Raw genomic sequence first — 19258 nt, forward strand, 5'->3', positions numbered from 1 at the left:
TATTGGATGTCTAGCTATTGTGACTGATAGTTTTAGTTAGCAAACCAATAAGCTCTCTAGTCAGTTGCCTGAGTCTTTCTTCCCTCTTGAGCGTATTTACTAGTAACTGAGAAAGTTATTTGTATTTCACTGTTAATCATACTACTTAAACAGAAACAGAATAGACTTATTTAGGCAGTAACACAGTGGGAGACTAGGGACCAGAAATACAGAGGGGAGATAAGGGCAGAGAGTTTGCAAAAGGTAAGACAAAGAAGATGGGGAAAAGAAGAAATGATTGAAAACATAGAAGCATACAAAGAGAAAGACTACATCAATACATTGCATAATTATTCATACATTTTACTCTTTGGTTATGTCTTTGTATCTATCCACATCCAACTTTATTTGTTCAAGTTTTTTTCCTTTGTATTTTATCCAAAATAACCACAGGAGTCAGACTTTTGTTCTTCTTTCTTCTTTTCCTTATTATGTTGAAACACACATTAAGCTTCTGATAACATTAGCTTCAGCTTTGAGTTAACAACTAGAAATCAAAAGAATTTTATTTAACCTATCTTGCTGACTTTATGCGGCTTAAAGAGCTTCATCAAAATAGAACCTAGGCCGGCGCAATGGCTCACATCTGTAATCCCAGCATTTTGGGAGGCCAAGGCAGGTAGATTGCCTGAGCTCAGGAGTTCGAGACCAGCCTGGGAAACATGGCAAAACCCCATCTCTACTAAAAATACAAAAATTAGTTGGGCATGGTGGCACACACTTGTAATCCCAGCTACTTGGGTGGCTGCGGCAGGAGAATCACTTGATCCTGGGAGGCAGAGGCTGCAGTGAGCCGAGATTTCACCACTGCACTCCAGCCTGGGCAACAGAGTGAGACCGTGTCTCAACAACAACAACAAAAAAAACCTAGACAGAGAATAAATTATTGTTAATTTTAACATTTAACAGATATGGAGTAAATTCATAGTCCAGAGTCATACAAAAAGTAACTAGGATCTCAATCAAAATCAGACATGAATATTTGTTAAATGTTTTCTGTTTCTGGCACAAACTAACCATATTGACATTGAAATGTATTTGAAAATAGTCTTACTTCTTTGTCTCTGTAGTAATCCTTCCCCTCTACCACCGGATATGGCTCCTGGGCAGAGTTATCAACCCCAATCAGAATCTGCTTCCTCTAGTTCGATGGATAAGTATCATATACATCACATTTCTGAACCGACTAGACAAGAAAACTGGACACCTTTGAAAAATGACTTGGAAAATCACCTTGAAGACTTTGAACTGGTAAGTTGTTTTCTCTATATTTAAAAAAAAATCCATATTTTTTAAAAGAAGGTGTGTTCATAAAGTTTCCCTTTAGGGAAAAAGCTATCTTTAAAATAGCTTCATATGTGTCTCTAATAAATGGATAACATATCTGGTATGTTTCTGTGCTGAGAAATTAGGAAATAAGGCAAAAAGACCTGAGTATAAATCCTGACTCTACCACTGACTTGCTACAATTTGGCAGACTCCTATGGACCAATCACTTAATTCTTCTGAGTCTTGGTAACTTTGACTATAAAATGGAGCAAGTAACCTCACAGGGTTGTGGTGAAGATTAAATGAAATAACATATGTAAAGCACGTAGTATAGTATCTGCTACAGAGTAGACCCTTAGCAAATATTATTTTTGTCTGCTTCTCAAATTCTGATGAGTTACCTATTTGATTTTTAACCAAGTTTGAATGTAATTTTTTTTTTCTTCTCCACACTTTTTTTGTGTGCTCAGATGGAATCCTTTACATTGTAATAATAGTCCTAGAACTTCTAAACCTACAAATAAGATTTAGAAACAAAATTTCCAAGTATAATATCCTTTACATTGATTGAAAGTTAGCCTTTTTAAATACTGCTTTTATTATCCAAGTAATAAATGTTTATTGTAGAAAAATTATTAAAGAGAGAAGAAGATTAAAGCCACTATAATCTGATTACCCCAAAACTGTTAACATTTTGGAGCTAAATTTCCAGGTACCCTTTTTTTTTTTTGCCTACAATTGTGCATGTGTGTATTGGAGATGAGGGGTGTGCAGCATCTACATCTTCAGTTTCATTCTTAGCAATAGAGTAAAAATAATCTTTAATTTTTCTTAGAAATCTTTCACCCTTGTAAACAACCTCCGTGTCTCATTTGAAATCTTTTAAAAGTATATTTTATTTATGCAACAAAATTAATAAGATTGTGATAATCACCGAAAGACTTCATATTTTTACCAAAAAAAAGCTTTTTTGTGGCTCTTTGCATCTGTTTAGAAATATATGGCTCTTTGCATTTGTTTAGAAATATATGAATTTTTTTCTGAACCTTTCCTCCAGAAAGTATTTTTTGATCATCAAAGTATAACCACTATTGTGTCCTTATTTATCCTAAAAATATAAGAAAGAAAGCAGGAGTAAATTCTGTCTCTGCTGTCCCTAGACAAACATAATGTTGTGCTTAAACATAACTTTTACGTGGGATGCAGTGGGGGGACAGTCTGTCTAGAATCAGACAGACTGTCTAGAGTCAGACAGACTTGACTTCTTCACTTGGACAAGTTAAGTAACCTTTTAAGGTTTGACTTTCTCCTCTGTTAAGGGAAATAATAGTCATCTTTCTGTTTGTCTATAGTGCAGAATAGACAACCTAAAAGTATTACTGCTTTTTTCCCTTAGGAAGTAGAACTCCTCATTACCCTAATTAAATCAGAAAAAGGAAGCCTGGGTTTTACAGTAACCAAAGGCAATCAGAGAATTGGTTGTTATGTTCATGATGTCATACAGGATCCAGCCAAAAGTGATGGAAGGCTAAAACCTGGGGACCGGCTCATAAAGGTGAGACATTTAAGAGGAATGGATTATTTGTGTAAATGTAGACAAACAGCAAGCCAGAAAAAGAAGATTGAATTATTGTAATACTGTATTTATCTATTCGGTTTATGCTTTCTGTTTCCACCACTTCAAAGTAAAGGCCTTCATATAGTTAAAGTTTGGGAAATTATTTTATATATATATATTTTTTTACTATACTTTAAGTTCTAGGGTACATGTGCACAACGTGCAGGTTTGTTACATATGTATACATGTACCGTGTTGGTGTGCTGCACCCATTAACTTGTCATTTACAAATTTGAAAGTCCCTTTAATCTCAGTAAGGCATAAAACAAGCTATCTTAGGTCTCAAGGACAGAAAGTTTAAATTACTTAGAGGATGAATTTCCTAGATTAGCAAAATAATGATGCATTTGTTAGGGATTTAACATTATTATTTCATTGTAATGGCTTGATCGTTGTGCCTATGATTTCCATAATAAAGGGGATTGCCAATAAATTAGAGATCACTGTTGTGAATCTCTTACTAGCTAATATATATTATAAATTAGGAGGATTATTGTATTTTCTTGGCAATTTAGCTTCTCTTTTCTAAAAATTGTGATCTTCACATGCCCCTTTCTTGTTTTTGTAGGTTAATGATACGGATGTTACTAATATGACTCATACAGATGCAGTTAATCTGCTCCGGGCTGCATCCAAAACAGTCAGATTAGTTATTGGACGAGTTCTAGAATTACCCAGAATACCAATGTTGCCTCATTTGCTACCGGACATAACACTAACATGCAACAAAGAGGAGTTGGGTAATGAAAAGTCAAACTTTGTACAATATGATTTTCTTGGTTAGCTTAAGAGTAAGTACTTTTATGACTGAGAAAACAAATATTTTCTATTATTTCAAGGTTTTTCCTTATGTGGAGGTCATGACAGCCTTTATCAAGTGGTGTATATTAGTGATATTAATCCAAGGTCCGTCGCAGCCATTGAGGGTAATCTCCAGCTATTAGATGTCATCCATTATGTGAACGGAGTCAGCACACAAGGAATGACCTTGGAGGAAGTTAACAGAGCGTTAGACATGTCACTTCCTTCATTGGTATTGAAAGCAACAAGGTACTCTGCAATTATTTATGAGTTTTGATTGTGCGTGTGTGTGCATTTCAGGTCATTGATTATACTTCATTCTCTGAAAATATATTACTGAATTAGTAATTCATAGACTAAATTGGCAGGACTTAATAAATTTAAAACAGACTTCTTGATAGGCGATTTTGAGAACACTAAGTGAATAATAGAATGGTTACCACATTTATCAGTTAGGATGTTTTCACTTGCAAGTAATAGAAAATAAAACTCAACTTTTGTTTAACAAGAAAGGGAATTTATTGGGAGTTTTTTTGTTTTGTTTTGTTTTCTTTTCTTTTTTAGACAGTTTCACTCTTGTTGCCCAGGCTGGAGTGCGGTGGTGCAATCTTGGCTCACTGCAACCTCTGCCTCCCAGATTCAAGCAGATCTCCTGCCTCAGCCTCCCAGGTAGCTGGGATTACAGGCACCCGCCACCACGCCAGGCTAATTTTTGTATTTTTAATAGAGACGGGGTTTCACCATGTTGGCCAGGCTGGTCTCGAACTCCTGACCTCAGGTAATCCACCTGCCTTGGCCTCCCAAAGTGCTGGGATTACAGGCGTGAGCCACCCTACCTGGCCCGAAATTTATTGGTTTATATTGGACTTTAGAAGTCCAGAGATAGGGTGGTCATCAGGTGAAATCTGATCAGGGCTCTACCTTAATTTATTTGCTATTTTTAGTTATTTCCTCCTCCCTGTTATCAGTTTTCAAAAGACTACATCATTTTCATACTTCCCACCTGTATACCGCATCACATCACCTAGAGCAGTCTTCAAACAGAAATCTCACCAATCACTACTATTTAAGCAAGTACTGTGTACCAATTGCGTTATGCCTAAATTAAGGTCAATCTCTAAGTTGGAAGCAAGGGATAAGAATATACAGATGCTCCTCATACAGAGGGGTTACATCCCAGTAAACCCATGGTAAATTGAAAATATCATAAGTCAAAACCACATTTAAAATACCCAACCTACCAAACATCACAGCTTATTAGCCTAGCCTAGCCTACCATAAACAGTTTTACATTACTTACATTACATTATCCTACAGTTGGACAAAATCATCTAACACAAAGCTTATTTTATAATAAAGTGTTGAATATCTCATGTAATTTATTGAATACTGTAATGGAAATGAAACACAGGATGATTGTATGAGTATTCAAAGTATGGTTTCTACCAAATGCATGTCACTTTTACAGTGTCATAAAGCTGCACCATCATAAGTTGGGGACCATCAGTATCGATTGGCTTAAGCCAGTCCTGGCTCATTCCCAGAGCTGGGATAGGATTAATCCCACTGGAACTTCATGCCTGCTACCCATGCGACATAGAACTACCGCATCTACTCAACCTTATAACAGTTTCACATTATAAAACATGCTAATAGCAACTTTTCTTTCACTTATAATGGAAACAGATTGAGAAAATGTATTAGTTTCCTATTGCTATTATAAAAAATTACTATAAGTTTAGTGGCTTAAAACAACACAAGTTTATTATATTAACGTTCTGAAGGTCTGAAATACAAAATGGGCCTTACTGTGGTAAAATCAAGGTGTCAGCTGTCAGCAGGGCTGCATTCCTTCTGTAGGTCCCAGGAGAAAATCTATTTTCTACCCTCTAGAGACTCCCCATACACCTTGGTTTATGGCTCACTTCCATCTTCAAAGCTAGGAACTGCAGCACCCTCTGCTTCTGTTGCCACGTCTCTTTCTGTGACTCAGACTTTCCTGCCTCCCTCTTTCACTTATTAGGACCCCTGTGATTATAATGGGCCCACCCAGATAATCCAAAATAACCTCCCCATATCAAAATCTGAACCTAATCATATATACAGTTTCTTTTGCCATATAAATAGTAATATCTTCAGAGGTTCTGAGGATTAGAACAGAATCATTAGAATGTAAACATCTTGGAAGGGGATTATTCTGCCTACCACAATTTACAGGAATCCAGGCTTTCTAGATTACAGACTTAAGTCATATAAAGGAAAAATTCATATTTTTGTTTGTGAATTATTTCTTTTAAAGTATGGGAACTTGTTGATCAAATCATTGATGATAAGCTTATTTATTCCTTCTCAACCTGTAAATTAGATTGTGTACTTTTTTTCCCCTTGAACATAGTCTTTGACTTGATTCCTTCATATATGTCTAAAAATTGGATTGGCATACAATTGTTTTCATAGATCTACTTGAATGTTAATTAGGAGGGGAGGGAAGTCTTCAAACAACCTGGAAAGTATTTTTGTGAAAATTAACATTTTTGCTAACTTTGGGTCCAACTGAATATTTTGCCTCAAAATTAGTAGAGCACTCTTCAGCTCAGCCTTGAAGTCATTTTCTTTTGTCTTTCTGCTTTTATCTTAGCTGTAGTCACCAAAAATACAGTCATGGTAGTCACAGTTATTTTCTCCTTCGTTCTTCTTCTAGCTCTCTCTTCATTGTGTTTATCTACCCTCTTTTATTAAAGTCCATAGGGTAGCAATAATGGAGTGATGTATACTTGTGGTAATTATCTGTATGTCCACCTTCTAGAGACTCCTCATACTCCTTGGTTTATGACTTCCTTCCATAAAGGGAACTGTAAAGGGTTTAGGATTTTACTGTACTTGCAAGCTAATAAGCTAGCCTGTCTTTGTTACATGGATACTGGCAGAAGACATAAAACTCCTGAATCAGAGATAAAAGACTATTACTAATGCATAGCAAGCAGCATGAGCATGGCATTAGTGTCAGTTCCACGTCTTCCAAGTCCCGTAAAAATGATGTATGTGACACACCTCCCCCCGCCCACCCAGGCAAAGCAGTGCTCTGAGTATCACATCACACAAAAGGAACAAAAGCAAAACACACAAACCAGCTTCAACTTACACTTGGTTACTCAAAAGAACAAGAGTCAATGGTACTTGTCCTAGCGTTTTGGAAGAGGAAAACAGGAACCCATCAAACCAACCAATCAACCAAACAAAGAAAAAATTCCACAATGAAAGCACGTATTTGGTCTTTTTGCATTTTGGTGTATAAGCCATCAATATTCAGCAAAATGATTTCTTTCTTTAAAAAAAAGTGGAGGAAAGTAGAAATTTACCAAGGTTGTTGGCCCGGGGCGTTAAATTTACAGATTTTTTTAACGAGAAAAACACACAGAAAAAGCTACCTCAGGTGTTTTTTTACCTCAGCACCTTGCTCTTGTGTTTCCCTTAGAGATTTTGTAAAACTGATAGTTGGAGCATTTTTTAAATTTTTTAAATAAAAATGAGTTGGAAAAAAAAAAAGATATCAACTGCCAGCCTGGAGAAGGTGATAGTCCAAGTGTGCAACAGCTGTTCTGAATTGTCTTCCGCTAGCCAAGAACCTATATGGCCTTCTTTTGGACAAACCTTGAAAATGTTTCTTTAAAAAAAAAAAAAAAAAGATGACAAAGAAAAACAGAGATAATATTGGAGATGTCCTGAATTTTAATAGGGTACATGCCATTAGGGCTTTTTGCACTAAAGGATGAACATGTACTGGTTTATGTGGACAAGCCATTATACCACCAGACTGCAATGCCAGTTTCCTCTACAGTGAAACCCCGTCTCTACTAAAAATACAAAAAATCTTAGCCGGGCGTGGTGGCGGGCGCCTGTAGTCCCAGCTACTCGGGAGGCTGAGGCAGGAGAATGGCGTGAACCCGGGAGGTGGAGCTTGCAGTGAGCCGAGATAGCGCCACTGCACTCCAGCCTGGGTGACAGAGCAAGACTCCGTCTCCAAAAAAAAAAAAAAAAAAATGATGTATGTGGGCCTGTGGATTTGTACACATGCAATAGGTTGTATTATAGGAGAGGAATGCTATGAGAAGAGCCTTGGGAACCCACCATTTTGTAGCAGTCTGTAAGAAAGCCTGTTTTTTGTTGGGGGAGAGAAGTTACCACATCCTTCATGGTTGCACACTGCAGATACAACCTTAAGAAATGGCCCAGATAAAAAGAGGTCAGGACCTTGCATTTTGGGGCTAGTCAGCAAGAACATACAGGGGTACTCAGAACTTTAAGTGTATTGCCTCTCCCAATACTGTACACCTTAGGCAACTCCCCTCTTCTCTCAATTATCAGCAACAATAAGATTGCATACTAATCTTCTATTTCTGAGGTGCTATCTTTTTGGCTGTTTTGTACTTTGGGTGGTACCATTCTTATAATCCTTTGAATAGAAATATTTCATCTAGATTTTCTCTTTAATTTAAAAGAAAAACACGTATCAAGGGCTTTAGATATATAAAACTTAATGAACTGTGATTTCTAAGTTATCTTTGAACTATTGACTAAGTGACAGTGAACCGAGTTATTAGATAATGAATATTAGCAGTGTTTTAAATAAAAGGGGAAATAGGGTGATATGTTAAACTGAGGCCCAGAGAAAACCTACGTAAAGAAGTGATTCTTAATCTTTTTTGGGTCAAGAATATCTCCCGGGCCAGTCACGGTGGCTCACACCTGTAATCTCAGCGCTTTGGGAGGCCTAGGCAGGTGGATTGCTTGAACTCAGGAGTTCGAGACCAGCCTGGGCAACATGAAAAAACCCCATCTCTACAAAAAATACAAAAAAATAGCTGGGCATGGTGGCACATGCCTGTGGTCCCAGCTCCTTGGGAGGCTGAGGTGGGAGCATTGCTTGAGGCCAGGAGGATTGCTTGGGCCTGGGAGGTCAAGGCTACAATGTGCCAAGACAGTTTACAGTTGTCTTTTTTTACAACACAGAAATGATCTTCCAGTGGTCCCCAGCTCAAAGAGGTCTGCTGTTTCAGCTCCAAAGTCAACCAAAGGCAATGGTAAGGATATATTCATTTTACTGTACTCTCCTACGGTAATGGGAATGTAAAATGGCACATCCATTTTGGAAAACAGGTTGACAATTTCTTAAAAATTATAACTTACACCTAAAATATAATCCAGCTTTTTCACTGCCAGCTGTTCACTTGAAGAAAGTAAGCCTATATTCTACATAAAAACTTGGACAGAAATGTTTCTAGCACTTACTTGTAGTAGCCAAAATTTGAAACAACTCAAATGTCCAAAAACTGTTGAACTGATAAACTGGTTGTAATATATCCAAACAGTGAAAAGCTACACAGCAATAAAAAGGAATGGACTATTGATACAAGCAAAAAAATAATTAAAATAAACTCAGAATAAATGTTCTGAATTAAATAAGCCAGAGCATAAAAGAAATAGTTCATACTGTATGATTCTATTACACAGTTGTAGACAATGCAAATTATAGTGACAGCAGCTCAGTGGTTATGTGGGACAAACAGGGGAAGGAAGCATTTAGGGGAACAGGAGAAAGAGATTACAACTATTATGTTTCATACTCTGCCAATATGATTGTTTTGAACCGGTGGTGTATTATTGGTATACTTTTTTATTTTTCCTAGAAGTTTAATAATATTTTTCTTGCAAGGAATATTAAAATCCATTCTTGGACTCTTTGTAACATCATCCACAGAATTCTAAAGACTTGTCTATAAAAATTCCATCTCAACTTTTATCTTTCTAGGCAGAATTATTTCAGGGTCATTCCCAAATAGAGGTTCTTAAATGTATTTACCTATATTTGTTTCTTTCTTTGTTTTCTTATAAAGTTTTCCAAACTCTACCGTATTTTTCTCAGTCTCTTGAAAATATAATTTAATGAATGAAGTTATATTTAAATATGTGATGTTTTAGCTGTAAGTGAAATATAATCTCCTTTTTTAATATATTGAATTTTTGTAATGATAGCTAAGAATTAAAATTAACATTTGGTTTAAAAATACATTAAAAGTTCTTTTCTGTTTTATCCATAATTTATTTTCCTGTGTTGAATTGATAGTCTTTTTGAAATCAGACTTTAAAAAGCTTACTACCTTCTTTTAAATAGTAAAGTGAACATAGTTAAGCACCTGTGATGGCTCACCCATTCAGTGCGAAAAATTATAATCAGTGTATCACATGAACCATTCAGCCCAAACTGAGCTTTGATGTGAACTATTTTCTTTTAAGAAATTAGCTTTTTCCTCACACCTGTAATCCCAGCACTTTGCGAGGCCGAGGCGGGCAGATCACGAGGTCAGGAGATCAAGACCATCCTGGCCAACATGGTGAAACCCCGTCTCTACTAAAAATACGAAAATTAGCTGGGCATGGTGGCGCACACCTGTAATCCCAGATACTTGGGAGGCTGAGGCAGGAGAATCGCTTGAACCAGGGAGTCAGAGGTTGCAGTGAGCCGAGATCGCACCACTGCACTCCAGCCTGGCAACAGAGCATGACTCTGTCTGAAAAAAAAAAAAAAAAAAAAGAAATTAGCTTTTTCCTTGGGATAAACCCAAAAATATTAGAGGTTTGGAATCAAATATTATTCCATTTATTTGGTTTTTAATCATTTTGTAATATGAATTATTTTTGTGTACTAATAAAAATAACAACATCCCAGAAATGTGAGTTTTCTTTAATTATTTTGATGTCCCTCTTGTGGTTTGGATTGGCTCATCCCCTTACTTCCTATATTGTCCTTTCAGGTTCCTACAGTGTGGGGTCTTGCAGCCAGCCTGCCCTCACTCCTAATGATTCATTCTCCACGGTAAGAAAAAGCCCACCCTCTTTCATGTCATACCTCCTTATCTGAGGAACTGCATGTTTGTGTTTTGAACCAAACTGATTTCATGTTTAAATATTTGTCTTCTTTAGATATTCATATTAATAGTAAGGCTATATTTTACTGAACTAATAGGCCTTGCTAAGTAAATCATACAACATAGAGCCTCACGTAGATAACCGTACATCATTTGGCACACACTCAGCTTTTAAATACACTAACCAGTTAAATAGATAACTTTAGTGTGGAGATTTTTCTTATTAATGTGTAAAATCCTTTTGATTGTCTCTTAGACCATGGGAAGAGAAGAATAATATAATTAAGAGTGGAATTGTTCCTTTGGGCTATTTTTGGCGAGTAGTAACCTTCAAGTTCAAATCTGTGCAATCAGTGAGGAAAAAACAGAAGTAGCAAAAAAATAAATAAATAAATAATAGGTTTACTTGCTTTTGAAAGACTTAGAAAATGCCTTACCAAATGATTAAATGAGAGAGCTTTAATCATTTAAGATTAGCACAGAGAAATCTAGGGGTGACTTAACAAAACTAATACATAAATTCCATTTCATGCTCTTTTTAAGTCTACTTTTATGCCCATTTGGCTAACATCCCTTTTTGTGGTTTTCTTCCTGGTATGTAATATACATTTCTACAGTGATCAGAGCTAGATCTTCATTTCATGGAATTGTTTTATTCCACATGCATCCCATACAATATGTTCTGAATTTCAATATGGAATGGCTTTCCATGTAAAATACAGTGCTGAGGGATTGCTCTTTTATTAATCTGAAAGTCTTATTATGTCAACATGAGCTGGCTTTAGTGTGGGAGGAGAAAAATAATTTCATGACCAGAATTCCAAAATTCTACACCTTTCATTTCATTATGTTGTCTCACACTTGTGATTTGGTCTAGCAAGCCATGAAAAGATAATTACAGCAGAACATTTTAAGGTAGTAATGATTGAGACACAAAAACAAAAATTTTTTGTTATTTGTATGTGTTGAAATTGAGCTACGGCAACACTCACTATTCTCTGTTTATTCAGAATGTCTTCAATTTCACATAGCCAAAGCAACTGAATTTTCATGTATTTCTAGTAATATTCACACTGTATAGTGCTCTTCTTTTTAAGTAATCAGTATGTTGTTGAAAGAAAGAAGAGTTGAGTTTTTGTGAAATTAACATAAAACCCTAGAAACCAGGACTTTTGCTGTTCATGGCTGCCAGCATTTTTTGGTTGGAGTTAAAATCTTCCAGGAAGTCTCCCAAACAATACTCTGTCCTTGAATGCTAATATCTATTCTATTAATTTCTCATTGAGAATGGAGTTTCATAATCCAGTAATGCTTTTTGATATTATATTACCACTATTTATTTTTTAAAATTCTATTGCATCTACCATGTGTACTTTTTATCTTAATAGAATGAGTGAAACCTTGAGAGCAAAGCACAACCTTTTATTTGTATAAAATTATTTTAATTTATTCCAAGCATTTATTTTTGCATTTTTTTAAGTGATTTTTCTTTTGATAGGCTATGGTCCATGAAGTGCTTTACAGTTGAACATTGCATTCAAAATTTACATTCTATTCAATAATTATTCTATTGTTATGAATTCATTATTTTTCTTAAATTTATATGAGACTTAGACTAGATTTGAAAATCTTTATACCTAATAGATTATCAGGTCACTAAATTGGAGACTATATCCATGTAATAGACTCACAAGTACTTGAAAAGTTGGTATTTTCTCTTTCCCTCAACTTCTAAGCTTTAATAGTCCTATTAAACTTTTTTAAAATTGTATGAAAGACAAGTCTTATAAAATTGCTTCAAAAAAGAGATGTCTACAGTCAGATATTTTAAGAAGTACTACATAATAGAGTTATCTTTTGGCAACTCAAAGTTTATATTAGCAAGGACTGTGAAAATTCCTGGAATAAAAATTTTGAGTTAATGTTGTTTCACCTAGTATTTCCAGATCTATTTAATGATGGGAAGCCCCATGCCCTATGCACATTTAATTGCACTGATATTTCCTTTCAAACACTGATCTAAGGTGGAGAGATGTAAAATGGATCTTGTACTAAGAAAGAAGAGGAGAGAGACAATGTGCAGTCCCCCGATTCTGGAAGTTAGTAAAATACTATCTGATGATTTGCTTTGGTTTTATGCTTTAGGTTGCTGGGGAAGAAATAAATGAAATATCGTACCCCAAAGGAAAATGTTCTACTTATCAGATAAAGGGATCACCAAACTTGACTCTGCCCAAAGGTAGTTTTCCAAATCAGTCATCTAATTACTCTAAATGCCCTAATAATTCAGGTAATTAAAAAAAAATAGGTATCCTCTTTTCTTTGCTTTATATGTTACTGTAGCTTTAAAGGGAAAGATTATTGGTCAAATAAACAAAAGAACAATATACAAATGTCCCAGTATTCATTCTCGTCTCTGAGGCTAATTTTTTTTAAATGATTGAAAAGATAGCTGCTGTGTTTTACAGTGTTTCTTGTATTTTGTGAAGTAGCAATTCACAGGCTACCTAATAGTTTAGGAAAAGTGTCTTGAGGATGTTTTGTCTGATCTATTATATCCTTAATCCTTGTAACATAACTTTGTTTCTTTCATAAATTAATACATTGAGAGTCATTTAAGAAAATAAACATTAAATTATTAATGCCTTGTGAAAAGCCGTATCACCAACATTGATTTTAGTTTATTCTTTGTAATTTGCATTTGTGTGGTCTTCCATCATAGCAGCCAGGGTAGTTTTAGAACTAAAAATGACTGGATCACATTAGTGTAAACTACTTTTCCAGTCATTGCTACTTTTAAAATTGGTTGCTTAAAATTTGAAAGCACCTAGCAAATTCTGTTTAACACCTTGTCCCTTTCTCGTGTCAATATTTTTAAAGTAAAACCCCATGTAAATTATTATTTTTCAAGAATCTTATATACAAGAAGATGACATTTATGATGATTCCCAAGAAGCTGAAGTTATCCAGTCTCTGCTGGATGTTGTGGATGAGGAAGCCCAGAATCTTTTAAACGAAAATAATGCAGCAGGAAACTCCTGTGGTCCAGGTACATGAACCAGATGAATAAATTGGTATACTATGGAGTACAAAAACGTCTCTAGGGAGCATTTTTTGAGTAAATATGTAATGCATTAGTTCTTCCTCTGTTCCTCATTCATGTGTAATATTTCAGAAACAAAATAGAATTTGTTATCTCCTATTTTTTTTATTTTCCATATTTGTAAGTGGGTTACCTTATTAGTGAGATCTCCAAATGTATCATTTATATCATGGCTTTTACTTCTAGTAGGGTTAGTCCAAACATTTTCCCCCAGCCATTCTCATTTTAATTTTAGTAGATAATTTTAACCAGAAATTTTATACCAAAATGTACTTGATCATTTCTTCCTAACTTTTCTAGTTAAAACATTGAAACTATTTATGGATATTGGTTTATACACTGCCTTCTTTTGCAGGCAAATGAAAACTTTTCTACTTCCTCAATAGTTTTATAAATTCCTCTTGGCCTATATATTCCTCTCTCAGGTACATTAAAGATGAATGGGAAGTTATCAGAAGAGAGAACAGAAGATACAGACTGCGATGGTTCACCTTTACCTGAGTATTTTACTGAGGTAACAATAATACCTAAACAACCTAGGATATGACAGCTTGTTACAATTATGGGTTTAACCCAGAAGGTGAAATAATCAGAGATTCTTTCCTGTTTTACTCAAAAATTAAATTTAGGAGGAAAACGGAGATTAATTTCATGTGTTACATTAAAGTGTCATCCTATCCTAGTGAAAGAATCATTACACAAATTTTCTCAAATTAAAAAAAATAGAAAAAAAACAATTCGTTTTCAAAAATGTAATGCTAAACTTTATAAATTATTCTTTAAAACCTTAAAACTTAGGATCTTCTGGGATATTAGGCTAAGGAAAAGCATGAAATAGTAGATAAATTATATTTCAGGTTCTTCAAGCTCAGCATCACCCTATGTATACAAATCTGACCTTGCTTAATATTCTGGGATAATTCTCCTCATTATCCTTCTTAGTCTTCCTACTTCATATCTTCAAAATTATTAAAACTGTGCTGGTTTGAATGTTCTTACACTAGTTATCATGCATGCTTATACTTACACACAATCTCATCCATACATGACTGTTCATTAAATATTTACAAATAATGTGTATATATACAAGGAAGCTTACGGCTGAAAAGTATGTATTTCTCAAGCTACAAGAATAATCGTACAAATATTAGATATCTCAAAATGTGGCATTCGCTAGTGGTTTTTCTTAAGATGCTCTTTCATATAATCAGAATATTAATAATTACGTAAAAATAGGCTCTTTAGAGAAGATTTTCTGAACATTTTAAGTCATGACTTTATCACATTTTTATTAATATTTAATAGTAATATTAAAATGCCCCTTAAAATGTATGTTGTAATGTCTTTTAACTAAGAAAATAAAAATCTTTAATTGCCATTTCAGAAATGTGATGTAGGCCGGGCGCGTTGGCTCATGGCAGTAATCCCAGCACTTTTGGAAGGCCGAGGAGGGCAGATCACTTGAGGTCAGGAGTTCAAGACCAGCCTGGCCAACATGGTGAAACCCTGTCTCTGCCAAAAATATAAAAAATTAGCCAGATGTGGTGGCACACACCTGTATTCCCAGCCCCTCAGGAGGCTGAGGCAGGAGAATCACTTGACCCAGGAGACAGAGGTTGCATTGAGCGGAGATCATGCCGTTGCACTCCAGCCTGGGCAATGGAGCGAGACTCAGTCTCAAAAAAAAAAAAAGTCATGTCACATGCTTTTTCTTTTAAAAAAGTAAGGAAGGCTTGTTAATGTAGATTCTCATTTATACTGAGCTATGACTGTTTTATGGCAGAAAACTTCTTTCAAGTTATCTTTTTTTATTATTTTCATTATGAAAATATTACATCCTTATTGTAAAAAAGTTTCCAACAGAATCTTCAAAACTGTTAAGTCCTAGCCGGGCATGGTGGCTCACGCCTGTAATCCCAGCACTCTGGGAGGCCAAGGTAGGCGGATCACCTGAGGTTGGGAGTTCAAGACCAGCCTGGCCAACATGGAGAAACCCTGTCTCTACTAAAAATACAAAATTAGCCGGGCAAGGTGGTACATGCCTGTAATCCCAGCTACTCGGGAGGCTGAGGCAGGAGAATCCCTTGAACCTGGCAGACGGAGGTTGCGGTGAGCCGAAATCACGCCGTTGCCCTCCAGCCTGGGCAACAAGAGCGAGAGTCTGTCTCAAAAAAAAAAAAAGTCCCTTTTTAAAAACATAATTATCTTATTCATCTGAGGTAGCTATTGTTAAAAATTTTGATTTCTACCTTTCCGCTGTGCATATCAAAACATAAATATTTGTATACATACATAATTTTTTAATATACGTTTTATCACATGGTTCTGAATTTGGTTTTCACTTAACAATCATTACCCTCTTTCCATGTGAGACGTATAAATTTGCCTCATACTTTTTAAAGCCTTCCTATCATTTTATTGTAAGGTTATACCATAATTTATTAAACTGGCCATCTGTTAATGAATTTTAGATTTCTTATCAATAAGAGGAAACAAATTATTAGGAACTATATAATTGTCTTGCCACTGGAATACAGATAGATCCTGCAAATACATGCATTGAGAATACATTTTGGGCTAGATAAATTAGTGCTTCCTGAATAAATGGGACTTTTGCTTTAGAATCTGTTTTAAATAATGGTAAACAACGCAAAGAAAGTGAGGGAACAAATTTAGGAAAGGAGTAACAGGGATCTTAGATTAAAACATTTAAAAATTTTATTTGTATCTAATTCTAGGAACACGTTTAAATCACTATGGCAATTATATTCATAAGCAGACAAATTTAAAATTTGCAAATATGACTAATCTCCCCTAGCTGAAAAGAAGACCAAGCTAGTATTCTGGAAAAGTTTTCTGTTTCATCTTGTATTTCTAGAATATTACCTACATTTTAGAACTGGCTAGTTTTAAAAATTATTTAGAACTTCTGACAATAATCTTTTGTAAGTGCTTGAAATCACCCTAAACAAATTGTATATTATTTACTGAATTGGTTCTAACAGTATATTCTGTAACTTTGAAAGTTTTATCATGTGCCAAAAGTTAAGATGCTAACCATTGGTATTACAAAAGTATAGGAATATCTTCTTATAGAAGAAAGATTATACCTCTGATAGCTATTTATACATTCATTGTATTTCTTATTCAGTATTGTAATTGTACTCTTTATACCTCGTAGTGAAGTACTTCAGGTCAATGCCTGTGTCTCATTTAAGAATGAAAGAATGAATGCTAATCGTATACACTACTATAAATTATTGTCTACAGTTTCAAAACCATTCAGCTATTGAACTCATCTGACTAATTTTGCTGGGGATAATAGGGTAAGAAGAGGTGTTAGGGTTTCTGTCCTAAATTTGCTTGTCCAGTCTAGTAGTCAGCTTGAGGGAAGTACACATGTAAATAAATAAATAATTTTTAAAAAGCTATAGAAACATATTCTGTTAAATGTTTATATGGAGTTCAGTGGGACCTACAAAGAAGGGGGGAAATGGTAGGGGCTACACAGGAGTAGGTGGATAAAGTTATTAAAGCTTTCTAAAGAATTAGCATCTTAAAGGTATTTGATAGTTAAGCTGGGAAAGAGCATTCCATACATACCGTGGAGCTGCTTTAGCAGAGGAATGAAGGCATAGATGAGCCTGGAACTTTCAGGACACTAAGTCATTGCGAGTAGGGTATCACAGGGTGTCTTGAAAGCTAAACCTAAAAAGATAGGCAAGGTATTAGTTCATGAAGTGACTTACATGCCATGCCAAGGAATTTGATCTTTCCACATCTCTTGCCACTGAAATGGATCAATATGCTTTCTAATTCTGGTTATTTTTTAATGGCTTTAATTTCTTCAAACATAGTATTCTTATGTAGTGTTTTTAATTTCTTAAGCAAAAACAAGGCAAAAACTTTTAGTGACTCTCCATCACCTGAGGATAATCCTGCTTGACTGGTTGGATCTCAGGACTGGCTTTATGGGCATTCAACCAGTGCAATCACACAGAACCCTGTGCTTGTAAGAGCCTCCTACTTCTAATATGCTATAGTGCTGTGCTATCACCAACTTGAAGTTCTTAGTAAGTTTTTAACAAGAGATACCTTATTTGCATGTGACTCTTGGCACTACAAATTAGGTAGTTCGTCCTAGATCCAGGAGATATCTCCTCTACTCTCAAGTTACTGGATCTGGATTCCTTGAGCACTAGGATTGTAAAATAACCTTCAAAGGGGCTGACCACGATAAAAAAAAATCTTAAATATATTCAGTGAGGCAGTACCACAGCTGCCTCCTCTTCCAAAGGTCCTTCAGTCCATAGTGACAAGAAACTGAAGGCCAATCTTCTTAACGCAACCCTCCCCCATACACAAGTGAACTTTACAAAAATAGTGGTAATTGGTTAATACAGGTATCACTGTAGCTTCTTTTTTTTTTTTTTTTTTTTTTTTTTTTTTTGAGTAACAGCAAGATTTATTGTGAAGGGTGAAAGAACAAAGCTTCCACAGTGTGGAAGGGGACCCAAGCAGGTTGCCCCACTGTAACTTATTTCTAATTGAGCTTTACCTCACCATTTTCATTTAATAATTGTGTTATTAAAATTTTCATATTTATAACAGCACTTGACTCTTATAAAAGGCTTTGTACTTTCTAAAATCATTATACACATACTATATTCTTAGACCAGGATTGTAATGGGGAATAAGAAATCCAAATGACTTTAGTTGGAAAAAAATTTTAATCCAGACTAAAATGAGCAGCTTCTCGAAAGAGATGAGTTTCCTTTTAGTTGACAGTGGATTAAAACATTTTTTCTTCTACTGTAGAAGTTCTACATTTACATCAACTAAATTGAAATTATTATCAGGGTAATTTAATTATGGTACTTTTTAACTCTACAAAGTCTGTAACTGAAAGGTCATATTACAGGTGTCATTTTTATTAAATGGATGAAATAACCTATGTCACAGACATAAGTGTGTGTGGGCTCACAGTGGTGAACAGATCGACATGATTCCTGCCTTGGTAGAGCTTAATGATGGAGAGGAAAGGAGAAAAAATCAAACACACAAATAAATATGTAATTACAAGTTGTGTTAAGGTCTGTGAAGTTTGTTTGTTGTTTTTAAGTGCCACACACACACACACACACACACACACACACAAAGAATAACCAAGGAAACCTGCTTTAGATTGGGTGGATAGAAAACATCTTCAGGAGGAGAAGACACAATGCTGAATTTTTTAGTAAGGATTCACCATTAGAAGGGCTTTGTGGTAGAAAGAGATGAGTGATTTTGAAGAACTGAAAGACCCATGAATTTGAAGCCACTGGGTAAAGGGGAGATTATAAAAGTAGACAGGGGCCAGATAATTCAGGGCCTTCAAGGGAATTTCCTATTTGTTAAGAAAATTTGTCCTGATAAAGATTCAATTGTATAATTTACTGACCATTTAAGAATACAATTTGGGGGTGGTCACTTCCAAAATGACCGAATAGGAACAGCTCC

The 19258-nt window shown here is 35.2% G+C and overlaps 1 protein-coding gene and 1 long non-coding RNA gene across 31 annotated transcripts in view; one reads left to right on the forward strand and one right to left on the reverse strand.

Annotated features, from left to right (window-relative positions):
* LOC107974334 (uncharacterized) overlaps nt 1-17443 on the reverse strand; it is a 33262-nt gene extending 15819 nt beyond the window's left edge. The window contains exon 1 of the long non-coding RNA XR_010156325.1: nt 17360-17443. This is a non-coding gene — a long non-coding RNA (uncharacterized LOC107974334). The remainder of the gene's footprint in view (nt 1-17359) is intronic.
* PTPN13 (protein tyrosine phosphatase non-receptor type 13) overlaps nt 1-19258 on the forward strand; it is a 221028-nt gene that overhangs the window by 176888 nt on the left and 24882 nt on the right. For 18 of the 30 annotated variants that reach the window (XM_016951818.4, XM_063808927.1, XM_063808929.1 and 15 more), the window contains 9 exons: nt 1110-1290; nt 2705-2863; nt 3495-3666; nt 3766-3976; nt 8738-8808; nt 10540-10601; nt 12799-12943; nt 13565-13702; nt 14182-14270. In XM_016951818.4, coding sequence (XP_016807307.1) covers nt 1110-1290; nt 2705-2863; nt 3495-3666; nt 3766-3976; nt 8738-8808; nt 10540-10601; nt 12799-12943; nt 13565-13702; nt 14182-14270 — 1228 coding nt within the window. The remainder of the gene's footprint in view (nt 1-1109; nt 1291-2704; nt 2864-3494; nt 3667-3765; nt 3977-8737; nt 8809-10539; nt 10602-12798; nt 12944-13564; nt 13703-14181; nt 14271-19258) is intronic. The other 12 variants (XM_063808928.1, XM_063808930.1, XM_063808931.1 and 9 more) reach the window with 1 other exon arrangement.

This window comes from Pan troglodytes, chromosome 3 (genome assembly GCF_028858775.2).
Source record: "Pan troglodytes isolate AG18354 chromosome 3, NHGRI_mPanTro3-v2.0_pri, whole genome shotgun sequence".
Lineage (NCBI taxonomy): Eukaryota > Metazoa > Chordata > Mammalia > Primates > Hominidae > Pan > Pan troglodytes.